The sequence below is a fragment of the Mus musculus genome, chromosome 8 (genome assembly GCF_000001635.26).
Source record: "Mus musculus strain C57BL/6J chromosome 8, GRCm38.p6 C57BL/6J".
NCBI classification, from domain to species: Eukaryota; Metazoa; Chordata; class Mammalia; order Rodentia; family Muridae; genus Mus; species Mus musculus.
This window is the reverse complement of record NC_000074.6, coordinates 104,293,522-104,315,046: the sequence shown is the minus strand read 5'-3', so window position 1 is coordinate 104,315,046 and position 21,525 is coordinate 104,293,522. Positions and strand designations below refer to the sequence as shown.

Below are 21,525 nucleotides of genomic sequence, written 5' to 3'. Positions count from 1 at the left end.
AATGGCTACTCCAGCTTGTTTCTTGGGAACATTTGCTTGGAAAATTGTTTTCCAAACCTTTACTCTGAGGTAGTGTCTGTCTTTGTCATTGAGGTGGGATTCCTATATGCAGCAAAATGTTGGGTCCTGTTTATGTAACCAGTCTGTTAGTCTATGTCTTTTTATTGGGGAATTGAGTCCATTGATATTAAGAGATATTAAGAAAAAGTAATTGTTGCTTCCTGTTATTTTTGTTGGTAGAGTTGGAATTCTGTTCATGTGGCTAACTTCTTTTAGGTTTGTTGAAAGATTGTTTTCTTGCTTTTTCTAAGTTGTAGTTTCCCTCCTCATGTTGGAGTTTTCTCTTTGTTATCCTTTGAAGGGCTGGATTTGTGTAAAGATATTGTGTAAATTTGTTTTTTGTCATGGAATACCTTGGTTTCTCCATCTATGGTAATTGAGAGTTTTGCTGGGTATTGTAGCCTGGGCTGGCATTTGTGTTCTCTTAGGGTCTGTATGACATCTGCCCAGGATCTTCTAGCTTTCATAGTCTCTGGCAAGAAATCTGGTGTAATTCTGATAGGTCTGCCTTTATATGTTACTTGACCTTTTTTCCTTACTACTTTTAGTATTCTTTCTTTGTTTTGTGCATTTGGTGTTTTGATTATTATGTGTCAGGAGGGATTTATTTTCTGGTCCAAACTATTTTTGAGTTCTGTAGGCTTCTTGTACATCCATGGGTATCTCTTTCTTTAGGTTAGGGATGTTCTCTTCTATAATTTTGTTGAAGATATTTTATTGGCCCTTTAAGTTGGAAATCTCCAATTTCTTCTATACTTATTATCTTTAGGTTTGGTCTTCTCATTGTGTCCTGGATTTCCTGGATGTTTTGGGTTAGGATCTTTTTGCATTTTCTTTGATTGTTGTGTCCATGTTTTTTATGGAATCTTCTGGTACCTGAGATTTTTCTCTTCTGTCTCTTGTATTCTGTTGGTGATACTTGCATCTATGGCTTCTGATTTCTTTCCTAGGTTTTCTATCTCCAGTGCTGTCTCCCTTTGTGATTACTTTGTTGTGTCTACTGCCATTTTTAGATCCTGGGTGGTTTTGTTCAATTCCATTACGCGTTTGGTTGTGTTTTCCTTGTAATTCTTTAAGGGAATTTTGTGTTTCCTCTTTAAGGGCTTCTACCTGTTCACCTGTGTCACCTGTATCTCTTTAAGGTAGTTATTTTTGTCCTTCTTAAAATCTTCTATCAATATCATGAGATATGATTTTAAATCCAAAACTTGCTTTTATGGTGTGTTGGGGTATGGAGGAATTGCTGTGGTGGGAGCACTGGGTTCTGATGATGTCAAGTAGTCTTGGTTTCTGTTGATAAGATTCTTGGGTTTGCCTTTCTTCATATGGAAATCTCTGGTGTTAGACGTTCTTGCTGTCTCTGGCTGGAGCTTGTTTCTCCTGTGGGTTTGTAAGCCTGTTTCAGAACTTCTGGGAGACGAGCTCTGTCCCGGCAAGACCATTGTACAGAGGGTTGTGGAACAGCTCCATCTCCTGGGTGCAGATGGAGGCAGAAAGGACCTGTTCCAGCTGCTCTGCTGCTTCTGTGCCCTCATGTTCCTGGCTGGTCCCGCCTTAAACAGTCACTAGAGAGAAAAATCATATGTTTGTTTTTAAGTGGGGTCTTACTGTGTGGCACTAGATGGCTTAGGACTCCATGTAGAGTAGGCTGACCTCAAACTTCTGTGTGCTGGAATTAAAGTCATGACCCACCATGCCTGGCTTCATGTTTATTAATGGCATCTTAGAAACAAAGTTATTTGACAGCAAATTTTTTTCATATTTCCTATTAAAAAAATAAGCATTCCAGCTTCCTAAGGGATTCTCTATACTCTAAAACTTCTGCATAATTATCTGTCTTTCCTAACCAGACAATTTTTCCCTCTAGTTATATCTATGCTAGGATATATATGTATATATGTATGCTCAAGTCATTAAAGGAATGGATGTTTTCTAAGATGCTCACTAGGTAAATTGTAGAACAAATATATGGGACTATTTTCTGTAATATTTTAGTTTCCAAAAAGACATTGATGTCTGCAAAATTGAATAAAACATAGGTAAAAAACATTTTAGGAAGGATGTCCCATTTATTGGGGGGGGGGCACTGCTTGTTGGTCTTGTCTCTTCACAGTCCTCATAGAACAAAGATGGAACTCCTAATCCGAGCTCTTTCAGGCTCTCAGCTGTATTCGCAGTCTTTGACAGCAAGCTGACTTCTCCATTCTGTGTTCTTAGGATGTTATCAACTCAATGGTAACAGCATTATGCATGCTCATTGTGTCTGTGTTGGCTCTAATACCAGAAACCTCAACAAAGACAATCCTTGGAGGGGTAAGTAGAGTCTTCCAGGTTTCTTCCGGCTGGATCAAAATGCAAATTAATTTGGAAATCTGACATGATCCTGGACTGGCCTACAGTGCCTACTGGCTTTATAGTTTGTGTGAGCGAATGCATTCCCTGGTTAGCATAAATAACAGTGTTTCATACTGAAATCCGCCAAACATGGAGATCCCTGCATGTTTCTTACAGGGCTATACAATCTGACAGAGAGAATCTGCTAAAATCGGCAACCACGCTTAGCTCTAAAAAACCTGATGTTAAACAAGAAAGGAAGCATGATCATTTCATAGTTCTCCTTTTGAAAGGATCCATCTAGCAGTGTTAGGTGAGACAGACTATTCCCATAACTCTACAGATGCAATTTAACAGATTCCCTTACTGCAAGGGATATGGTAGGAAGCCTTGCAAACCAAGAGCTATTCTGAGTACTGCCTAGAGAGAAGCAAGTCGGCCTAGACCGACGAGCAAGCCCACAGTGAGCTCACTCCACCTCCACCTGCTTTTCTCCTGAGGTTTGGCCATCTGCCTTTCCTAGGCTCTGATCTAGAGTGCTGACTTAGAAACATCTTCCTTCCTACTTTCTTGTTCTCCCTTAGCAAGGGCCACATAGAACTGACCTTGTTCTGCCATGACTGTCAGAACCCTGGACTTCAACTCATGTCGGCACTAAGCAACTTCCTGGGAGACTAGGGAAGCTATCTAGATAGGAGGTATGCTGAAATACCAACCTCCCAAGTTGTTCTAAAGACAGTTCTGTCTGTCTACTCTTTTAAAAGATGAGCCAGTCACAGGACTCCAATTCATGTGCCTTTCTGTTCTCCCACTTACTCATTGCTTAAATGATGACAGCGTGGAGTCCTTCCCCAGCAGAGTGGCCCATGGCTGTGTGGCTACTGAGCAGAGGGGATAGGGCTAATATGGTTTGAGACAAGCACTGACTATAAAATACACACTGAATTTCAGAGATTTTATTTTCTCACCAAAAGAACATAAAACATGTCATTAATAGCTTTTAGCATAGCAATGATCTGCAAGGGATGCAGCCAGCTCTAGGTAAGCCATTAGTGGAGTGCTGCCCAGCCCAGAGGAGAGGGGGAAGCCACTTTTCTCTGGCAGGGGAACTGCAGTTAGCTCACTTTCCCTTCAGCTCAGTGTCATTTTCCTCGGGCCTGTCTCGACTCCTCTGCCCTACACAAATGTGTGCCCAGCCTTTGAAAGCTCACTCTGGAGATTCCTGTCACTCCACTTCTACAAAAGTTGCATCTCAACTATGGTCCCCGGGACTTAATCTCCAGCTGCTGCCAGCACCAGCTCTTTCCCCAGATGAGTCTAGTGGTAGAAAAAGCAAAGAGCTGACTACTGGAGAGAGAAATGGGGGCTAGGGGAGGGGGTTGATAGCTAAATATGGTCAGTAGGGCTTTAAAGAACTCATGTGTGCACACATCCACATATGCACACAAGCATACAAGCCAGTGCAAATCAAGATGGAGAGGCAACTTGCACTCCACCTCAGGGGCAATGAGCTCTGCCCACTGCAGTTGTCTTGTCCTTTACTGTGGGTGGCTATGGGGAAAACCCCGCGTCCCTTCCCACTCTCGTGTTGGATGGTAGCACAGAGAGCAAGCTCCCTACCCGGGAAGGAAAGGAATCCATTGGGCAGATGACTGAGAATTTACTTGCCAGAAACTGACGACGGTGTCTCTGTTTGCACGTGTTTGGTTTCCTGACAGTAACATGTACTATTGCCGACTGTGCCCTTATGTGCCAGAAACTTCGGTTTCGTCCACGTCAACCTTATCAGAAAAGGTCTACTGATGACATAGATGACAGAGAATAATTTTGTACTCATTTTTACTAGTTATTAAACTAATCCTTTATATATCCCTATTATTTCTGCAGTTCTCATTTCAATGCCACTGTGAGTACCAGCTACTCTCATGTCAAGTCGACACAAGCTAGAGTCCTTTGGAAAACAGGAACCTCAGTAGGGAAAACATTCCCTATTGGCAGGCCTGTGATACATTTTCTTGATTGATGATTGATTTGGGAAGACCCAGCTGACTATGTAGGGGACAGCCCCTGGGCTAGTATTCCTGGGTACCATAAGAATGTAAGCTTGAAAGCCAGTAAGGAACATTTCTCCAAGATCTTTACATCAGCTCCTGCTTCCGGGTTCCTGCCTCCAATTCCTGCCCTGATTTCCCTGGACAATGAACTACAAGTTTTAACATGAAATAAACCTTTCCTCACCAAGTTGATCTTTGTCATTGCTCTTTTATCATAGAATCTTAGCCGATGTGTGAGCTCGGAAGATTTCTGGACCCTGCTGCACTCGACCAGCAGGCCTCACTGCATATGGCTTGGGGCTGGAATCTGGCCAGGTATACCCCCCAAATAACCCCAGAACCCCTTTTCTCTGGGTTGGCTGGCAGCAGCTCCTGTGCATGTGGTTGCTGGGTCTTGAGTTTTCAAGCTAGAGATGGCGCCTTTTTCCCACAACGAGGACAGCAGATTGCTAGGCTAGGCAGCAGCCATCAAAAAAACAGGTGCACGCGGGATAGACTGCCAGCAGCCGTTGAAGCCAGTTCCCCAGTGGGCCATCGCCCTGCGGCCACCCAGCCGACCAGAGGCACAGGGCCAGCCTGGCATAATCAGGCTTGGAACCCACCATGAATCCTGCATCCGCCAGGCGTGAGTCCGGCGGGGATGGGTCCAGGCGTGAGTCCAGACGCTTAACTTTACGACCTCGAGTGTTGGATGCTTCCTCACCTTCGGATTCACAGGCGTATGCTGCCTCTGCTCCACCTCACCAGGGACCTTCAGTACCCGGGACACCAGCCAGCCAGGGACCTTCAGTACCCGGGACACCAGCCAGCCAGGGACCTTCAGTACCCGGGACACCAGCCAGCCAGGGACCTTCAGTACCCGGGACACCAGCCAGCCAGGGACCTTCAGTACCCGGAACACCATCCCGCCAGCAATCTTTTATACGTGCCACACCAATCCGCCAGCAATCTTTTATACGTGCTATACCATCCAGGCAGCGACCTTCAGTACAAGCCATACCATCCAGCCAGCGACCTTTAGTACACGTCATACCATCCAGTCAGCGACCTTCAGTACGTGCCACACCATCCAGTCAGCGACCTTCAGTACGTGCCACACCATCCAGTCAGCGACCTTCAGTACGTGCCGTACCATTCAGCCAGCGACCCACTAGGTCCTTGCAGTCAGTGTACAGAGATCGCATTGCCGACAGATTACCAAAGAAATACACCCAACATGAGAAAGTGCCACCAACTCGACTGGTCCAAGGGTCTAAGAAAATTAAGATACCTGAAGTCGTCAAAGCACAGGCTGAGGACCAGGACAAGCGCTCAAAAAGATTCAGAGATAGCTTCTGGCATTTTTGCTGCTCAGCCAATGGGATGTTGAAGGTCTTGAGGATGGTGAGCAGGAGCTGACAGCTGATTGGCTGGGTGGAGGGAGGGTGGGTGGCCTCGGGAGTGGAGCACAAAGTTGCTGCTTGAGCAAAGTCTCCACAGTTCCCTCTGCCACAGTTTTCAGTCCTTTCTTGTCCCCAACATATGTAGCCCTGGCTGGCCTGGAGCTCACTATATAGACGAGACTATGAGACTAGCCTCGAACTCAGAGATCTCTGCCTGCATCTGCCTCCAGAGTGCTGGGACTAAATACTGATCCACCACGCCCAATATCACACACATCAATTCTCAGTACTAAAGGGTTTCCCTGCCCTCCTCTTCCTAGGGTTTCCCCTCACAAACGGAAGAATGGAGACACTAAGTAAATAACAGCGTCGTAAACTAGCAAGCACAACCAGTAAGAGCTGCCACCCAGAAGAGCTAGTCAAGCAATGCACAAGAGGCAAGAATCCAGAACAAAGGCAAGAGAGGCAGACATTCGAGTTAAAGTCAGAATGGAGGAGCGCTCCTAAGCATCCCTGACAGTGAAAGGGCCCGCGGATGGGGGCACAAACCTTCTGGGAAGGAAAGTTTCAGGATCCAAACTGAACCCAAAACAGAGACAGTCAAAGGGAACAACGTTTAAAACAGGAAAAGCAAGGGGCCCTAAGGTGGCTAAGTGTGGAAACCCTGCTAGGTCCACGCCCAGAGATCAGACTGCAATTCCCAGAACTCACCCCTGCCATTATCATCTGACCTCCACGTGCACCCTCTGCTGCAACCATCTCCTCCAACATAAACAAAGGAGCTTCAGTTCCTTATTTAACTCTAAAAAGATCCTATCTCTAGAGCTTTTCTTAAATAGTGAATCAGATCCAGGGTTGGTGTTAGGGTCTGGGCTTTCAAAGCATAAGATAGCATCCTGATGACGCTCGAACTTTTCCTTCTCTCTTTTTTATTTCATAGGAGCAAGCGTTTGGGGATGATTTGCCTTTCTAAAGAATGAATCAATCCACTTGCATTTGTCAGAGAAAACTCTACCAGTGAGCTAGGTCCCCATTCCCTTCTGAGTGATTTTTTCCCCCTCTTTTTTAAGACAGGGTTTCTCTGTGTAGCCCTGGCTGTCCTGGAACTCACTCTGTAGACCAGGCTGGCCTCAAACTCAGAAGATCTGCCTGCCTCTGCCTCCGTAGTGCTGGGATTAAAGGCATGCGCCACCACTGCCCGGCCTGAGTGATTTTCTTATAGTCAGTCAAACATTGATGTCAAAACTTGATCAGGTTTAGAAAAAGCAAACACAATAGAGATCTCACAGAACAAAAGCAAAGATTAATATACAGGCCTAAGATTAGCAAGTGCTCTGATCACAGGATGTATCCCAGAACGGGAAAAAAGGTTACCATATTTTCTTTTAAAAAATCGTCTTTATTTTTAAAACATATAACACAAAGAGGAAAACAAGAGTGCTTTCCTATTAGAGCCCCTAAATTAATCCACCATATTATGAGTAAAATCTTATGAGATTAAATCAAACTATGTTTGAGAACATGTGAAAAACATGAACGTTTGTTTCTGATTCCCAGAAAGGAGAAAGAGGGGGCAGAGAGAGCTGGAAAATAAGCAAAGAGCTTTCATTGCCGTTCTAACACTAAACAGCTGAGCCCAACTCAGCAAGGTCTTTAGCTAAGGCATCACAAGTGTTCTTCTTCCCATGATGTAGAGAGGGGATGTCTACCAGCGAGAGAGGACTTTTCCAGCATGACAGTCACTCCAGAACTCTTCATCATAATGGAGGAAAGGAAATGAGACTACCTGAAGGGAGGCCAGATGTATTTCTTTCCACTGGCACAGTCACAAATCTTGAATCCATTGGGAGATCATATACAACAAAGTAATGTAGCTGGGTGGCAAGCAAATTAATAAACTAAAAAGCTTTCCTATAGTCAACTCAAATGTAAGAAGCCAAGCCAATGACAGACAGCTTGATTGAATCCCAGCATTTGGGAGACAGAGGCAGACAGATCTTTGTGAGTTCAAAGCCACCCTGGGCTGCATGGTGAGCTCCAGGACAGGCAGGACATAGTGAGACTCTTTCTCTAAAGCAAAATAAAACAAGCAAAATACAAAGTAAGGAAATGATTATCTTCACGCAATGATCAATATTTAGAAAAGAAGTAAAAATAAGAACCAGTAAGAAGAAAACTTTAAAACCTTCCCTGGGGAGAAAACACACTAAAATAACAATTTAGTGTTATTGATTAAAAGTTGGATGAACTCCTAATGAAATGCCCACAGGTGTGATGTAGGAACACAACCAAGGTACACATGGGTGTCATAAGCAGTCTGAAGCAAAAAATGAGAACAGTGGCTCAAACAGGATCACTAGTGAGCCGCCCTACCATTTGCAAAGCACTATGGGAGCTGGAGAACTGGCTCAGCAATTAAACTGGGGTCAGGTTTCAGCATAGGTGGCTCACAATGCCCTTTATGTTTCCTTGCAGGAATCTCACAGCCTCCTCTGCCTCTGTGAATACATACACAACACAACACAACATAACACACACAAACACACACACACACACACACACACACACAGAGAGAGAGAGAGAGAGAGAGAGAGATCATTTTAAAAAGAACAGTACTTTAAAACTAAAAAACGCAATCAGAGAACAGCATGGAAAGAGATACAAATACATCTGAGAATTTAGTAGATGACAAAAATGGCATCTCCCAGAGACCGGCTGGGATAATGAGCTGTTTGGCCAGAAAGAAAACTGCGGTTCTACCTCACATCTCTTTACTTTTATATTTACCAGTACATACTTGCATCTCCTTCTAGAAATACAGTCTAGTAATAGTGATCTCTCCTCAGGAGACAGACTAGCTAGGAGTGCTGGCACTCACCTCTAATCCCAGCGCGGAGGAGGAGGCAAAGGCAGACAGATCTCTGATTGAGGTCAGCTTGTAAGAGTGAATTTCATGCCAGCCAGGGATGCATAAGGAGATCCTATAAAAACAGAAGAACTAGGTGTGGATAGAGAAGAAGAAAGAAGATTAAGAACTTCTTTGGCCAGTGATGGTGGTGGTGCCTGCCTTTAATCCCAGCACTTGGGAGGCAGAGGTAGAGGATATCTGTGAGTTCCAGGCCAGCCTGGTCTACAAAGGGAGTCTGAGGACAGCCAGGGCTATACAGAGAAACCCTTGAGAAAGCAACTCCTGTCCTGTGTTCAATCCTTATTATTTGCATATATCTTAACATTTACATATATTATTTAATTTAATGATTTAATTTTATTATTTAAGGCTGGGAATGTAGCTCAGTAGTAGATTGGCTCGCCTAGTATGAGGAAGGCCCTGTGCTTGATCCCTAGCACTGAAAAAATAATTATTTAATTAAAGGTCGAAAATTGCCAACTTGTCGGTAGTACAGGGTTTACTTGCACATGCCAGGCTCTGAGCTCAATCCTCAGTACCACAAAATAAGTAATTAACTTAAAACAATATTGAAACCAAACCACTCGTGGGAAACAGTACAGATGAGCATTGGGAAGATGGCTCTGAAGACAAGTGCTTGGTGCAAGGCCTGACCCATGAGTCCAGACCCTCAGAAGCCACCCAGAAGCAGGATGAGGTGGGATGCAGTGTGTAGTCCCAGCTTTCCTGCATTAAGGTGGGAAGCAGAGACAGGAGAGGAGCCTTGAGGTGTGTGGGCCAGCTTGCCCAGAGTAGGTGGCAGGCATGGCAGGAACAGCAAGAGGCCCTGTGCCAAAGAAGGTGGCAAGTGATGCCCGACACTGAGGTTGGCCTCTGATATTACATGCATCCCCATAGCCTCACACATAAACATGAACACAGGACCGTACCCGTGCACACGCACATGTATGCACAAACAGACATTTTAAATAAGAGACTATTGCAGTATCATAAAATTAAATGTAACAAATGCTGCCCGTGAATATGTGCTCCTGGCAAGCAGCTACCCGCATTGAACGAACCTGTTCTCTCCCGACAGTGTATTACGGCAACCTCAGTGTTTTGTTTCGTCATTGGTGGTGCCCAGGAGCTGTTTGTAGTCATCATGATTCAGGAAACCTGCATCGTCCTATTTTTCATCATCATCTATTTGGTAACCCTTCAAACCACGATGGCCTGTATCCACTGGCCTCTGCTTGTAAGTTATTCGTTTTTGTAACTCAAAACTCGTTTTGTAACTTGTAAGTTATTCGTTTTGTAACTAAGCTTTGCCCATAAACCCAAGAGTAAGCCTTTGGGAAAGACAATGAGTTAATTAGCCAAGGTCAAGACAGAGCATCGTCCTGGTCCTAGGAGAGAAACCACCCAAAGCCCACAAAGTTCCCTTGGACTTCTCTATCAAGGGGAGCAGTGAGGACGGCCCCTACCTCCCAGAGTCTTTGTAGCATTGAGATGTGTATAGGTAGAGAAGGCATAGTACTTCACACCAAGTACACACCCAGTACAGGGGTCTAGAAAAGAAAAACAAACTCCCACATGCTGTAAGAGATTTGGGTAGCTATCTTAGCCCATCCTCTGCTGTGCTGGGGACAATCCTGACAGGCTCTGGTCCCTTCCACACTTCACATCCTCTGTTTGTTTGCATGGTCGTCAGGATTGGATCTAAGACCTTTGTGCTCCATTCAGGTACTCTACCACTGATCTGCATCTCTGTCTCTTAAGGCTCATTTTTAGTTTAGCTGTCTGAGGATTTAGCCTGCCTGTGTGAAAGTACACTTCAAGTGTGCCTGATGCTCCTAACAGCCAGAAGATGGGGCTAGATCCCACGCAAATGGAGTTAGAGTCAATTGTGAGCTACCACATGGGTGCTGGGAACCCAACCCAGGTACCCTGTAAGGATCACCATGTGCTGTTTCCCACAGAGCCATCTCTTCATTCGTACACCTCCCATCTTCTCTCTCTCTCTCTCTCTCTCTCTCTCTCTCTCTCTCTCTCTCCCCATCTCCTTTAAAAAAAAGATTTATTTTACTTATATGAGTACACTGTAGCTGTCTTCAGACACACCAGAAGAGGGCATCAGATCTCATTACAGATGGTTGTGAGCCATCATGTGGTTTCTGGAAATTGAATTCAGGACCTATGGAAGAGCAGTCAGTGCCCTTAATCACTGAGCCATCTCTCCAGCCCTCTTCCCCCTTTCTGAAACAAGATCTCAGCATGTTTTCCAGGCTAGCCTTGATAGCACTCTGTGGCACAGGCAGATCTTGAACTTGAGAACTTCTTGAGGAGATGGAATTATAGGCCTGTGCCCCCAAGCAGCCTCAGTTCTTTATAATACATTTTTTTCTAACATTAAAGTGGGTGGGATGCTAGTGAGCTAGACCACACATGTTTTCTTCAACTTTAATATATATATATATTTAAGCCTATTTCTTCAATGCCCTATCCAACACCTTTTATCACATAAACTTCTATCTCTGAAAAAAATAATAACTATATCCCTGAAGATCCCTGCCAATCAAAGACAAGTGTTCAAAAAGTGTCTGTCCTAGAGTGGATAATTGAAGTTTAAAGGTTTTGAAGTTACATTCTCACTCAAAGTTGACCATTCTCAACTCTGCATTGCAGGATCTGATCAACTCTGCCATTTCAACAGTATTTCTTGGAATAGTTGGTATAGTAGTCATTGGGAAAAAAAATACAAAGGATCTATGCTACGCTGGAGGGGTAAGTAGAGGCCTTTACGGTTCTGCTTGAGACCAGTGTTCTATAACGATGAAATGGTTCAGTGAGTAAAGCCATCTGCCACCAAGTCTAATGACTTAAGTTCAATCCCCGCCCCCCCCCCCCCAGGATAGAAGAGACAGACACACCCCAGTACTCCAGCCTCCACAAGTGCATCAAGGCACACATATGCACATCCACATACAAATACAGTAATACAAATATTCTAATCGAAAATAGTATGAGTATTTCAGGACCTGGAAAAGGGAACTGGAGAGCCATCATGGTGTCATTAACAGAACAGAGAAGATTTATTTATTTTCAGTTGTGTGTGAGTGTGTGTGTGTGTGTGTGTGTGTGTGTGTGTGTATGTGTTTAAGTATATGTACATCCATGCAAGTGCCTGAGGAGGTCAGAAGAGGACATTGGACTCCACGAAACAGGAATTAAAGACAGCTGTGAGCCTCCATATGGATCCTGGGAACCAAACCTGGTTCCTTGACAAGAGCAGACAGTGCTCATGACCACTGAGCCATCCCTCCAGACCCCCTTCTCTTTCTTGTAGTGACTTCCTCAAATGGTGTCAAGTTGTCTGCCCTGACCTGCAGGGACCGGAGGCAGGGGAGAGAGAGTGAGAGGGACAAGAAACACAAAGAAGGAGAGCAAGAGACAATCTGACTGATCAAGCTCTGGAAAACTTTATTCTGGGATGGCAATATAAGCAAGAGGAGGCTTCAAGGGAGGGGGGAAGAGCCCGGGGGCTCTCCCAAGGTCAGGGAGCCATCTTCAGCTCCTGGAACCAATGGTCACAGTGCCCTCTCTACCCACAAATATTCTTTCTGTTATGACCATGAATGTTCTCTCAGGGCTGTTTATGTAAGCTAGAAAATTTCCACAAGGCCATGGCTGAAGCCATGGCTCCCGGCATCTCCTCCCTTCTAATTATTTCCACCAAGGCCCTAAGGAACTGGGCTGATCAGTAGCCATCTCATCCTTGGATGAGTGGGCGTTAACCAGCGGGGGTGGGAGGGGGCATTGACCCGATTTCTCCCGTGGGTACCATCAGGACCCACAGTCATGGCTCTTGGTATCTTTTGGGGAGGGGAGGCAGAGCCTTAGAAAAATCCTTAGGATAAGGTTGAAAACAGATACCAACCTCCTTGCAAACCAGGTTTGCCTCACGGGGAATTCAGAGATGGTCCGTATGAGACCTTCCCCTGCGGTGCTTAGCCTTGCAGCCCACGCTGGTGCCCATACTGGATTCATCTGATCAAGAACCAGTATGCACAGGCCTGAATCCTATGCAGCTCCTGAAGGAGAATTATCAACCCCAGGTTTAACAAGGCCTCTATCAGCCAAATCAAGTCTATGATAATGAATTTGCAAGGGTCTTGATGCCATGGAATCAATCTGCTGTTTTACAAAACCAGTATTTCTGTTAAAAATAAAAGGCCTCAAAGTTACTAATAATAAAATGCTTATTAAAGGTCCAAGGAGGGGCATCAAGAGGGTGAACATGGAGGACTTCCACCAATTATCAGCAGCGGCTGAAAACTGTTTTTTTCTGGAGCTCAAATTACGTTTATGTAACTGTTGGATTCTACAATGCCTGCCTCATTCAGAAAGAGACAGGTGCCATCTTTCTCAGCTGTCAGCAAATCAAATGCTCAGCAACTTGGGTGAGGGAAGTTAATTGTCTCTGTAAAGAAGCTGAAAGACTCAATGGAGGCTTCCACTGCCAATGCAAATTGTTGGGATAATTTGGCGGTGGTGAGAAGAGAATGGGTTAAAGCTCCTCCAGCCAAACCGGCAGCCACAACAGAGGTTACCAAGGAGACACAGGCCACTACAGGGAGGAAAACAGCTTGCTTTATTCTAATATCCAGGGCTGGGCTGGGCTGGGGGCTATTCCAGCTCAAATACTCAGGGGAGTTAGCAAGGTCAACTGAAGAATTAGGGTCATGGGAAGACACAGCAATTCTTTATCTATGTTTTTGGAAAGAATTTTAGTAAGGGTACCATTACACCAAAAAGCAAGCAAACAAAAAATACTGTTCAGGGGCACTCAGATCCTGTCTAGGCGAACTAGTTTGATTGCACAAATTTTCATTGGGACTAGTATAGCAGAATTTAAATTGCTGTTGTTCAGGGATCAAGAACAAGGATACTTCAAAAATTTGGGAAAAAGTCTTAGAACTGGCACCAGACATATTCCAAGAGATGTGGTAAGGGACAGCTGTCCATGAAGGGTGTCCTAATGCAGCACAAAGGAAGCAGGCTGAGACATTTCCTAATCCAGTAATACTGGCAAGTACCAGGCCCTCTCTTAAGAGAGATAGCCAGGAAAAAGGGTGATGTGTGGACAATGTGGAGAGCTTTGTACCCAACTCCTTTTCTTTATTCTGTATCTGTTGCTATTCTAAGAAGCTCATAATTTTTTCCTTGCAAAACTAGGGCAGAAGTGCCTGTAGCTGCACCTCTCACAAAAGCATATAGAGTTCTAAATCTTTAGTAATTAATTTCTCTATCAATAGTGAAATTTCCTCCAGCAGGTATATCCATCAACTTAGTGTTGTTTACCATTACCACAACTTCTAGGGCTTCCCATACTGTTGGATGTAAAAAGGGGTGGATCAGGGATGTAGGCCCAATACAGCTTCTCTATCATCATTGTCAGGACACTCTTCAAACTCACGCTCAGCATCATTCTTTGTCCCAGAATCAGCATGTGTCATTAACCACTCTGGCAGCTAGCATGCTCCTTCAGCATCCTGTAGAAAAAACACAAACATGCCCTCTTCCCCACACTCAGAGGGTTCCTTGGCATTGAAATTTAAAATTTTTTGTGTTGTACAGGGATATGATTCCCCTTTTTTTGTTTTCAAAAACCAATTTTTCCGAGTGTAATGTGCATGTTCAACAATTCCTTGTCCCATGGATTATAAGGAATTCCAGTTTTATTTCCAATTCCAAATTCCTTACAAAGTTGTATAAAGTTGTTTCCAGTATAAGCAGGACCATTATCTGTCTTGATGATTTTAGGGAATCCCATAGCAGTAAAAGCCTATAAGCAATATCAATTACATTTCTAGAAGTTTCTCCTGTATGTAGAGAAGCAAAAATGAATCCCGAACAAGTGTCAATACAGACATGCATATATTTCAATTTTTCAAATCCTGAATAATGAGTTACATCCATTTGCCAAATATGATTGGGCATAAGGCCTCATGGATTAACCCCTAAACGAGGAACTCTCCAGTTTAATGTAAGACAGTCAGGACATTGCTTTTACAAACATTCTAGCTTGCTCCTTAGCGATCTTAGTCATCCTTAAGGTATGACTAGAGAGATGAAATATGATCACGTTTAGCCAAAACAATAGGACCTGAAACTAAAGCTTCTCCTTTCAAAGCTCTGTCAATACAATCACTGCCTGCAGATAAAGTCCGGGAAGGTCAGAATGAGCTCTTAGATGACCAATATAAAAAGGATTTTTTTTTTTCGAGCAAGGATGATGTTTTGTGCCACACCACCTCCAGTAGGATGTGTGTGACAAGTTCCACAGACTGAGGTGATTGACCTCAAAAGAGGGAGGCCTCCTGGAATCTGTTGTGGAACTCTCTGCTGGAGAAAAAATATTGAGCCATAGTTCTCATAGCAATCTATCTGTTTTGTTTTCTCTTATTCCTTTTCTTATTTACATGTTCCTGGTAGCCTAGGCCAAGATCTTAAGTGAGAATAATGGGTAAGAAACCATCCCTAGAGATGGGGTCACTAACGTGACCTTATCCCTGGGGAAACCAAAGCTTTACTTTTTAAATCATTTACAAAACTATGATGATAGATAAAAACTTTCCCAACAATAAAATTTCATATGGCTACATGCGTGTCATTAGAGGTGGGTTTTGGTATATGGTAAAGAAAGCTTTGATTAGAAAGAACTAAAATAGTTTAAATTTACACATTGAAGATTTATAAAAAAATTAGGCATTAGATGTTAAATACTAATTGACCATAGGGCTGGAGAGTTAGTTCAGCAGTTAAGAGCACTGTCCATAAAGATTTATTTATTTATTTATTTTTTTTTAAAGATTTATTTATTTATTATATGTAAGTACACTGTAGCTGTCTTCAGACACTCCAGAAGAGGGAGTCAGATCTTGTTACGGATGGTTGTGAGCCACCATGTGGTTGCTGGGATTTGAACTCTGGACCATCGGAAGAGCAGTCGGGTGCTCTAACCCACTGAGCCATCTCACCAGCCCCATAAAGATTTATTAACCTGCTTCTGGAAATATGCCACTAGCCTCAGACAACAGTCCCCACTGATTACATCCTTTTAGAATTGTTATATTTTGATGGTTTATAATGATGCTACCTGTTCTGTTTGTGATTCACTGAATACATAGTTTCAGAGTTGTAATGCTTGGATGATTTTCGTGTTTTATTGTGACAAATGATTTTTGTTGGTATTTGTGATTGTTTCATTGGATATAGTTTCTAAGAAATGTAATGTTTGTTTTTTTTTAATGTATAAAATCCCCTGCTTGAGAGCTGCAAAATACACTCAGATTCAAATGGCCTATGTGTTTGTTTCTGTTTGTCACTGCCAAATCCTTACCTACCTAGCTTTGAGGACCCTCATTCCACGGAACCCCACACCTGACTGGGATGGTCCGTGGCAGTTTTGCAATTGTGAAAACAGAGAACCAGCTGGCATATTGAAATAAAATGTACCACAAGTTTCCAATAGAGGAACTGACTGAACTACATAGAGACTATCAGTAAAAAAAATTAAAAGCATCATTTACAGACTGGAAAAAACATTTAGTACTGCTGTGAGTTCTGCTAACTGAGCAGAAAGCCCATGAGTCTCTATGACTACCTGTTGATTATTTATAAGGTATCCTGCCTGTCCTTTGGAGGAGCCATCAGTAAATATTAAAAGAGCATTATGTAGAAGTTTTAAAGATGATATATGAGGAAATATAACCTTAAATACACTTAAAATTTTTTATCAGCCTATCTTATCTATAATGCCTTCAAATCCTATTTGAACAAGCAACCAATCTGTACTATGCTGCTTTAACCAATTATTTTGATTCACATTAAAAGGCTGAATAATTACATCTGGCTCTTTGCCAAAATAAATCAGTGCCTACTTTCTTCGAAGCATCATCATGTGAGCCACTGCCTCATAATATGGCAATATATTACATTTAGGAGGTATCCTTGAATGTATCCACATAAGAGGAGCTTTTTGCCATAATAATCCTGTAGGTGTATGAGTCGTATTAAAAATCAACAAATGTAAAGGCAAAGAATAATCTATACAAGTAACAAATTGTTTCTCAGTAGCTCTTTCTACTTGTTGCAAGTCCAACAACCCTTCTGAAGTTAAAACTCGAGGAGAGGTAGGATCAGCACTCCCCTTAAGACTATAAAATAAGGGTTTTAATTCTCCTGTAGTAAGCTTTAAATAAGAACAAAGCCAAGTAATATCAACTAACAGCTTTTGAAAATCATTTAAAGTTTTTAAATTGTCCCTACAGATAATTATTTTCTGAGGAAAACTAGCTTGATCTGTAAGCCTAAAACCTAAATAATTATAAGGATCTTGAGTTTGCACTTTTTCTGGAGCTATCTGTAATCCTTTATCAGATAATGCCTGTTGTAAATTTCTAGAAACAAGTCCTGAGGAGCTTTCCCTGATAATAAGATATCATCCATGTAATATATAATGTATATTATTGGCCATTACTGTCTTATAGGCTGAATGGCTTATGCTACAAGTTTTTGACATAATGTAGGACTGTTAGCCATGCCTTGAGAAATAACTATCCATTAGACCTTTTCATTGGCTCTTTAAAATTAATAGAAAGAACACTGAAAGCAAATCTTTCACAATCCCGAGGATGCAAAGGAATAGTAAAGAAACAATCTTTCAAATCTAGTACTATTTTATAATATCCTTTATGAATATCTCCACTTGCTTGATTTCTTCTTAATTACAAATGTGGATGAGTTAAAATATTGAGTTTGTGATTGAACTGTAAACGGCAGCTAATGGAACATTGGCAGTTTAACTATATTTTTAAGTTTCATTTGCAATATTAGAGCATGCCCATAATTTTAAAAAACAAAACTCAGTTTTAAACAATCCACTCTCTTTAAAAATCAATACCATGAGCATTACTTTCATGTTACAAAGTTTGGCTGCCAGTTCTTATATATGAGTGCATGACAGTGCAGCTTTTAATACCTCATTAAAGAGACACCATTTTAAATTCTATCCTCTATAAATCTAGTTTCTAGAATAAGAATTACACAAAATATTATCCCAATTTAGAAGTATCTTTAAAGACCTGTCTTCCTGGGTTGGCTCATGCCATGCAATGTTTAGAATGACTCCAACCCTAAGTTACCAATTTTAAGCTAACTTTCTGTTACAGGCAAAAAGCTGTTGGCCCCTTTAAGAGCTGCTTGTATTGATAATCAGCCTCTAGCAGGGCTTTTCCAGCTGTGCTTGACTCCCACCCACAGTGCAGTGTAACTTATCAGTTACTGCTGTGCAAATTGAGACTGACTTTTAAACAAGTTAAACTAAATCAAAGGATGGACAGCCAGCAGATAAAGTTTTAACCATTTCTTTCTTTCTTCCTTCCTTCCTTCCTTTCTTTCTTTCTTTCTTTCTTTCTTTTTCTTTTTCTTTTTTTTTTTGACATGAAACACAGGACAACAATCATTCAAACAACAAAATAAAATCAAACAAAAATTGACAGACATATGGACAGATTGGTGCGCCAAGGGCAGACAATAGACAGAGAGGGAAGAGAACTTGATGTCTCAAAAGATATCCTAACCAGAACTAAGAATATCTCCATAGGAGCCAGAGAGGAAGCAAATGTCTCCCGATTTCCTCCTGTCCCTAGGAGAGCTCTCAAATAGCTTATATCTATTTTCCTTCTCTTTTGCTAAAACATCCCAGACAGAGGACAACTCTATTTCTGAAACCTATTCTTTCTCTCTTGGAGCAGCTCTTAGCTGTGAACAAATTTTCTTAACCCGTTGTACTGGCTAGTTTTGTGTCAACTTGACACAGCTGGAGTTATCACAGAGAAAGGAGCTTCAGTTGGGGAAATGCCTCCACAAGATCCAGCTTAAGGCATTTTCTCAATTAGTGATCAAGGGGGGAGGTCCCTTGTGGGTGGGATCATCTCTGGGCTGGTAGTCTTGGTTCTATAAGAGAGCAGGCTGAGCAAGCCAGGGGAAGCAAGCCAGTAAAGAACATCCCTCCATGGCCTCTGCATCAGCTCCTGCTCCCTGACCTGCTTGAGTTCCAGTCCTGACTTCTTTCAGTGATGAACAGCAGTGTGGAAATGTAAGCTGAATAAACCCTTTCCTCCCCAACTGCTTCTTGGTCATGATGTTTGTGCAGGAATAGAAACCCTGACTAAGACACCAGTGTTCTTCATGTCTTGAGGGATTCCTTGAGACCCCTTAAATACTTAATGCTTGTCCCATAGTCTGGCCACTCTTCTTACCTTTCTCTGATCAATCTCACAGTGCAGGTGACACTGTGGCGATCTCTGTGGGGATCTTCACTCACTTCTTGAGGAAGTGGCTATCCTATGTGGCAGAAGTCCTTTCAAAGAGTGGTCTCTCTCAGACCCTAGACCCAGAGGCCCCATGCTGGGTGCCAGTTTGTCCCTACCTGCAGGGATAATCAGCAGGGACCTGGGGCAGGGGAGAGAGAGTGAGAGGGACAAGAAACACGAAGAAGGAGAGCAAGACAGTCTGACTGATCAAGCTCTGGAAAACTTTATTCTGGGATGGCAATATAAGAAAGTGGAGGCTTCAAGGGAGGGGGGAAGAGTCCGGGGGGGGGGCTCTCCTAAGGTTGGGTGGCAATCTTCAGCTCCTGGAACCAATGGTCACAGTGCCCTCTCTACCCACAAATATTCTTTCTGTTATGACCACGAATGTTCTCTCAGGGCTGATTATGTAAGCTAGAAATTTTCCACAAGGCCATGGCTCCCGGCAGTTGCCCAAACCCTAAATCCATGAAACTCAATTTTAAAATGTTTTCTCCAAATAAGTTTTTCTTTTTTAGTCTATAGAACAACATTAACAAATAAAATACAGTGCATATAAAATATTGCAAGAAAAACTACTGATAAATAGGTGTCCTAGTTACCATTCCACTGCTGTGAAGAGACAAAGGGAAATTACAAGAGAAGGCATTTGATTTGGGGCTGGCTTAGAGTAGCAGAGGATGAGTCCATGGATATCATGGCTGTGAGCAGGGTAGTAGATAGACAGGCACTGCACTGGAGCAAATGGCCAAGAGGTTATATATGATCTGCAGGCTGCAGGTAGAGAAAGGAAAAGAAAAGTCCTTTTGAGACCCCAAAGCCCACCCCCAGTAACACAGCTCTTTGAACAAGGCCAAGCCTCCTAACCCTTCCTACACTGTCCACCAACTGGGAACCAAACATTCAAATATATGACCCTACGGAGGCCCTTCTCATTAAAACCACCGTACTAGGATGGGAGAACCATGTTAAATACAGATATAAAAGAGGAGGCGGGAGAGGTGGTCAAAATTGAGTAACTTAGCTTGTTCAAAGAGGAAGGGATCCTGTCTAGGTTGAAGGACCTTGCGTGTGTCCTGCATCTGTCTAGGCATCGCTTCAATGTTCTTTGTTGTTTTATAATAAGGACTCTAATCCAGCCCAGCCTCTAACTTGCTCTGTAGTTGGGGATAACCCTGAACTTCAGATTGTCCTGCTTCAATTCCTCCCTCCCCCATGCTGCATTTCAGGTTTTTGCCACCATCCTTGGTTTACACAGCTCTGGGGGTCCAAACCAGGGCCTTGTGAATGCTGGGGTAACATTCTGCCAATAACAAGCAAGTTGCCAACTCCCTGACTTAATCTTTGAACTTTCAGATTTACAGACACCCATGTCCTTAGACTGAGGTTATGTACTTTGTCCTGGCTCACAAGGCTTATATAAACTGAGCCTAAATCCTTAACAAATGGAAGGAGGCAAGAGGAGCCAATCAAATGTTCGAAGAATGGGAAAAGTAAGGGAATGGGACTTCAAGGGATCAAGTTTATCAATGTGGGCAGAAGTTAATCAAGAAGAGAAAACAGTTTGAGGCAGGGCTGATGTCTCAGGGGTACTTGCCACTAAGCATGACGGCCTGAGTTCAAGCCCTGAGATCAAAACGATGGAAGGAGAAAGTCAACTCCTTCCTGTTGTCTCTAACCTTCACACATGATGTGTTATGCACAGGACTACACACATACATACATTCACACATACACAAAATGCAGACAAACAGAGACAGACACATATGAAAGAAGAATGAAGAAAAAGATAGAAACTTACTTAAAAAAAAAAAGAGTTTAAGTCCCTGAAGTTCATTTTATAGTTGGTGACTATTTGTCAACCCCACTGGATTGTGCCAAGCTCGAGTTGGGTTCTTGGAACAGAGCCCTTTCCCCTGAGAAACTCACACAGGGACTAGAACAAGACTTCCTAGGAAACTGTCATCAAGTAGCCCAGAAGGAAACATTTATGGCTGGAATAGCTAGTCAAGTTCAGGCCAGTGTAGGCAGCAAAACCCACTGCCTCCGGTTTCTTGGAAAGAGAAACCTGGCCTACTGCAGCCTGGAGGGACCCAGGGCCTTTGCAACTCCTGCCCTCGTGGGATAGGAATAGGAATGAGAGATGGAGCTGAGCTTGTAAAGTCATCTGGCCTTTCCTTCCCACCCGCGTTGTGTCTGACAGATCCTGTGCCTCTCGGCAGCAGTCCTGTGTGTCATCGATGCATTGCTGTTTACTGAGAAGAGGAGGAACAAAGCGAAAAGTTCCCTGGCGAGGGAAACTAAGCTCTCTGCCACCCAACTGAGGCAGAAGCAGCACTGACGTCACCCAGCCCTCCGCTGGGTGACACAAGATCATATCTACATGTATAATCACTCCCACCAGGCCATCACGGAGCTCCCATGCCCAC

At 43.1% G+C, this 21,525-nt stretch overlaps 1 protein-coding gene across 1 annotated transcript; it reads left to right on the top strand.

Annotated features, from left to right (window-relative positions):
- Window positions 1–4,901: 4,901 nt before the first annotated feature.
- On the top strand, window positions 4,902–21,505 carry Cmtm1 (CKLF-like MARVEL transmembrane domain containing 1). The gene is made up of 4 exons (NM_181990.2): window positions 4,902–5,567; window positions 9,817–9,975; window positions 11,406–11,504; window positions 21,300–21,505. Exons 1-4 carry the CDS (start codon window positions 5,052–5,054, stop codon window positions 21,435–21,437), a joined length of 912 nt encoding a protein of 303 aa, NP_871790.2. The 5' UTR covers window positions 4,902–5,051; the 3' UTR covers window positions 21,438–21,505.
- Window positions 21,506–21,525: the final 20 nt, after the last annotated feature.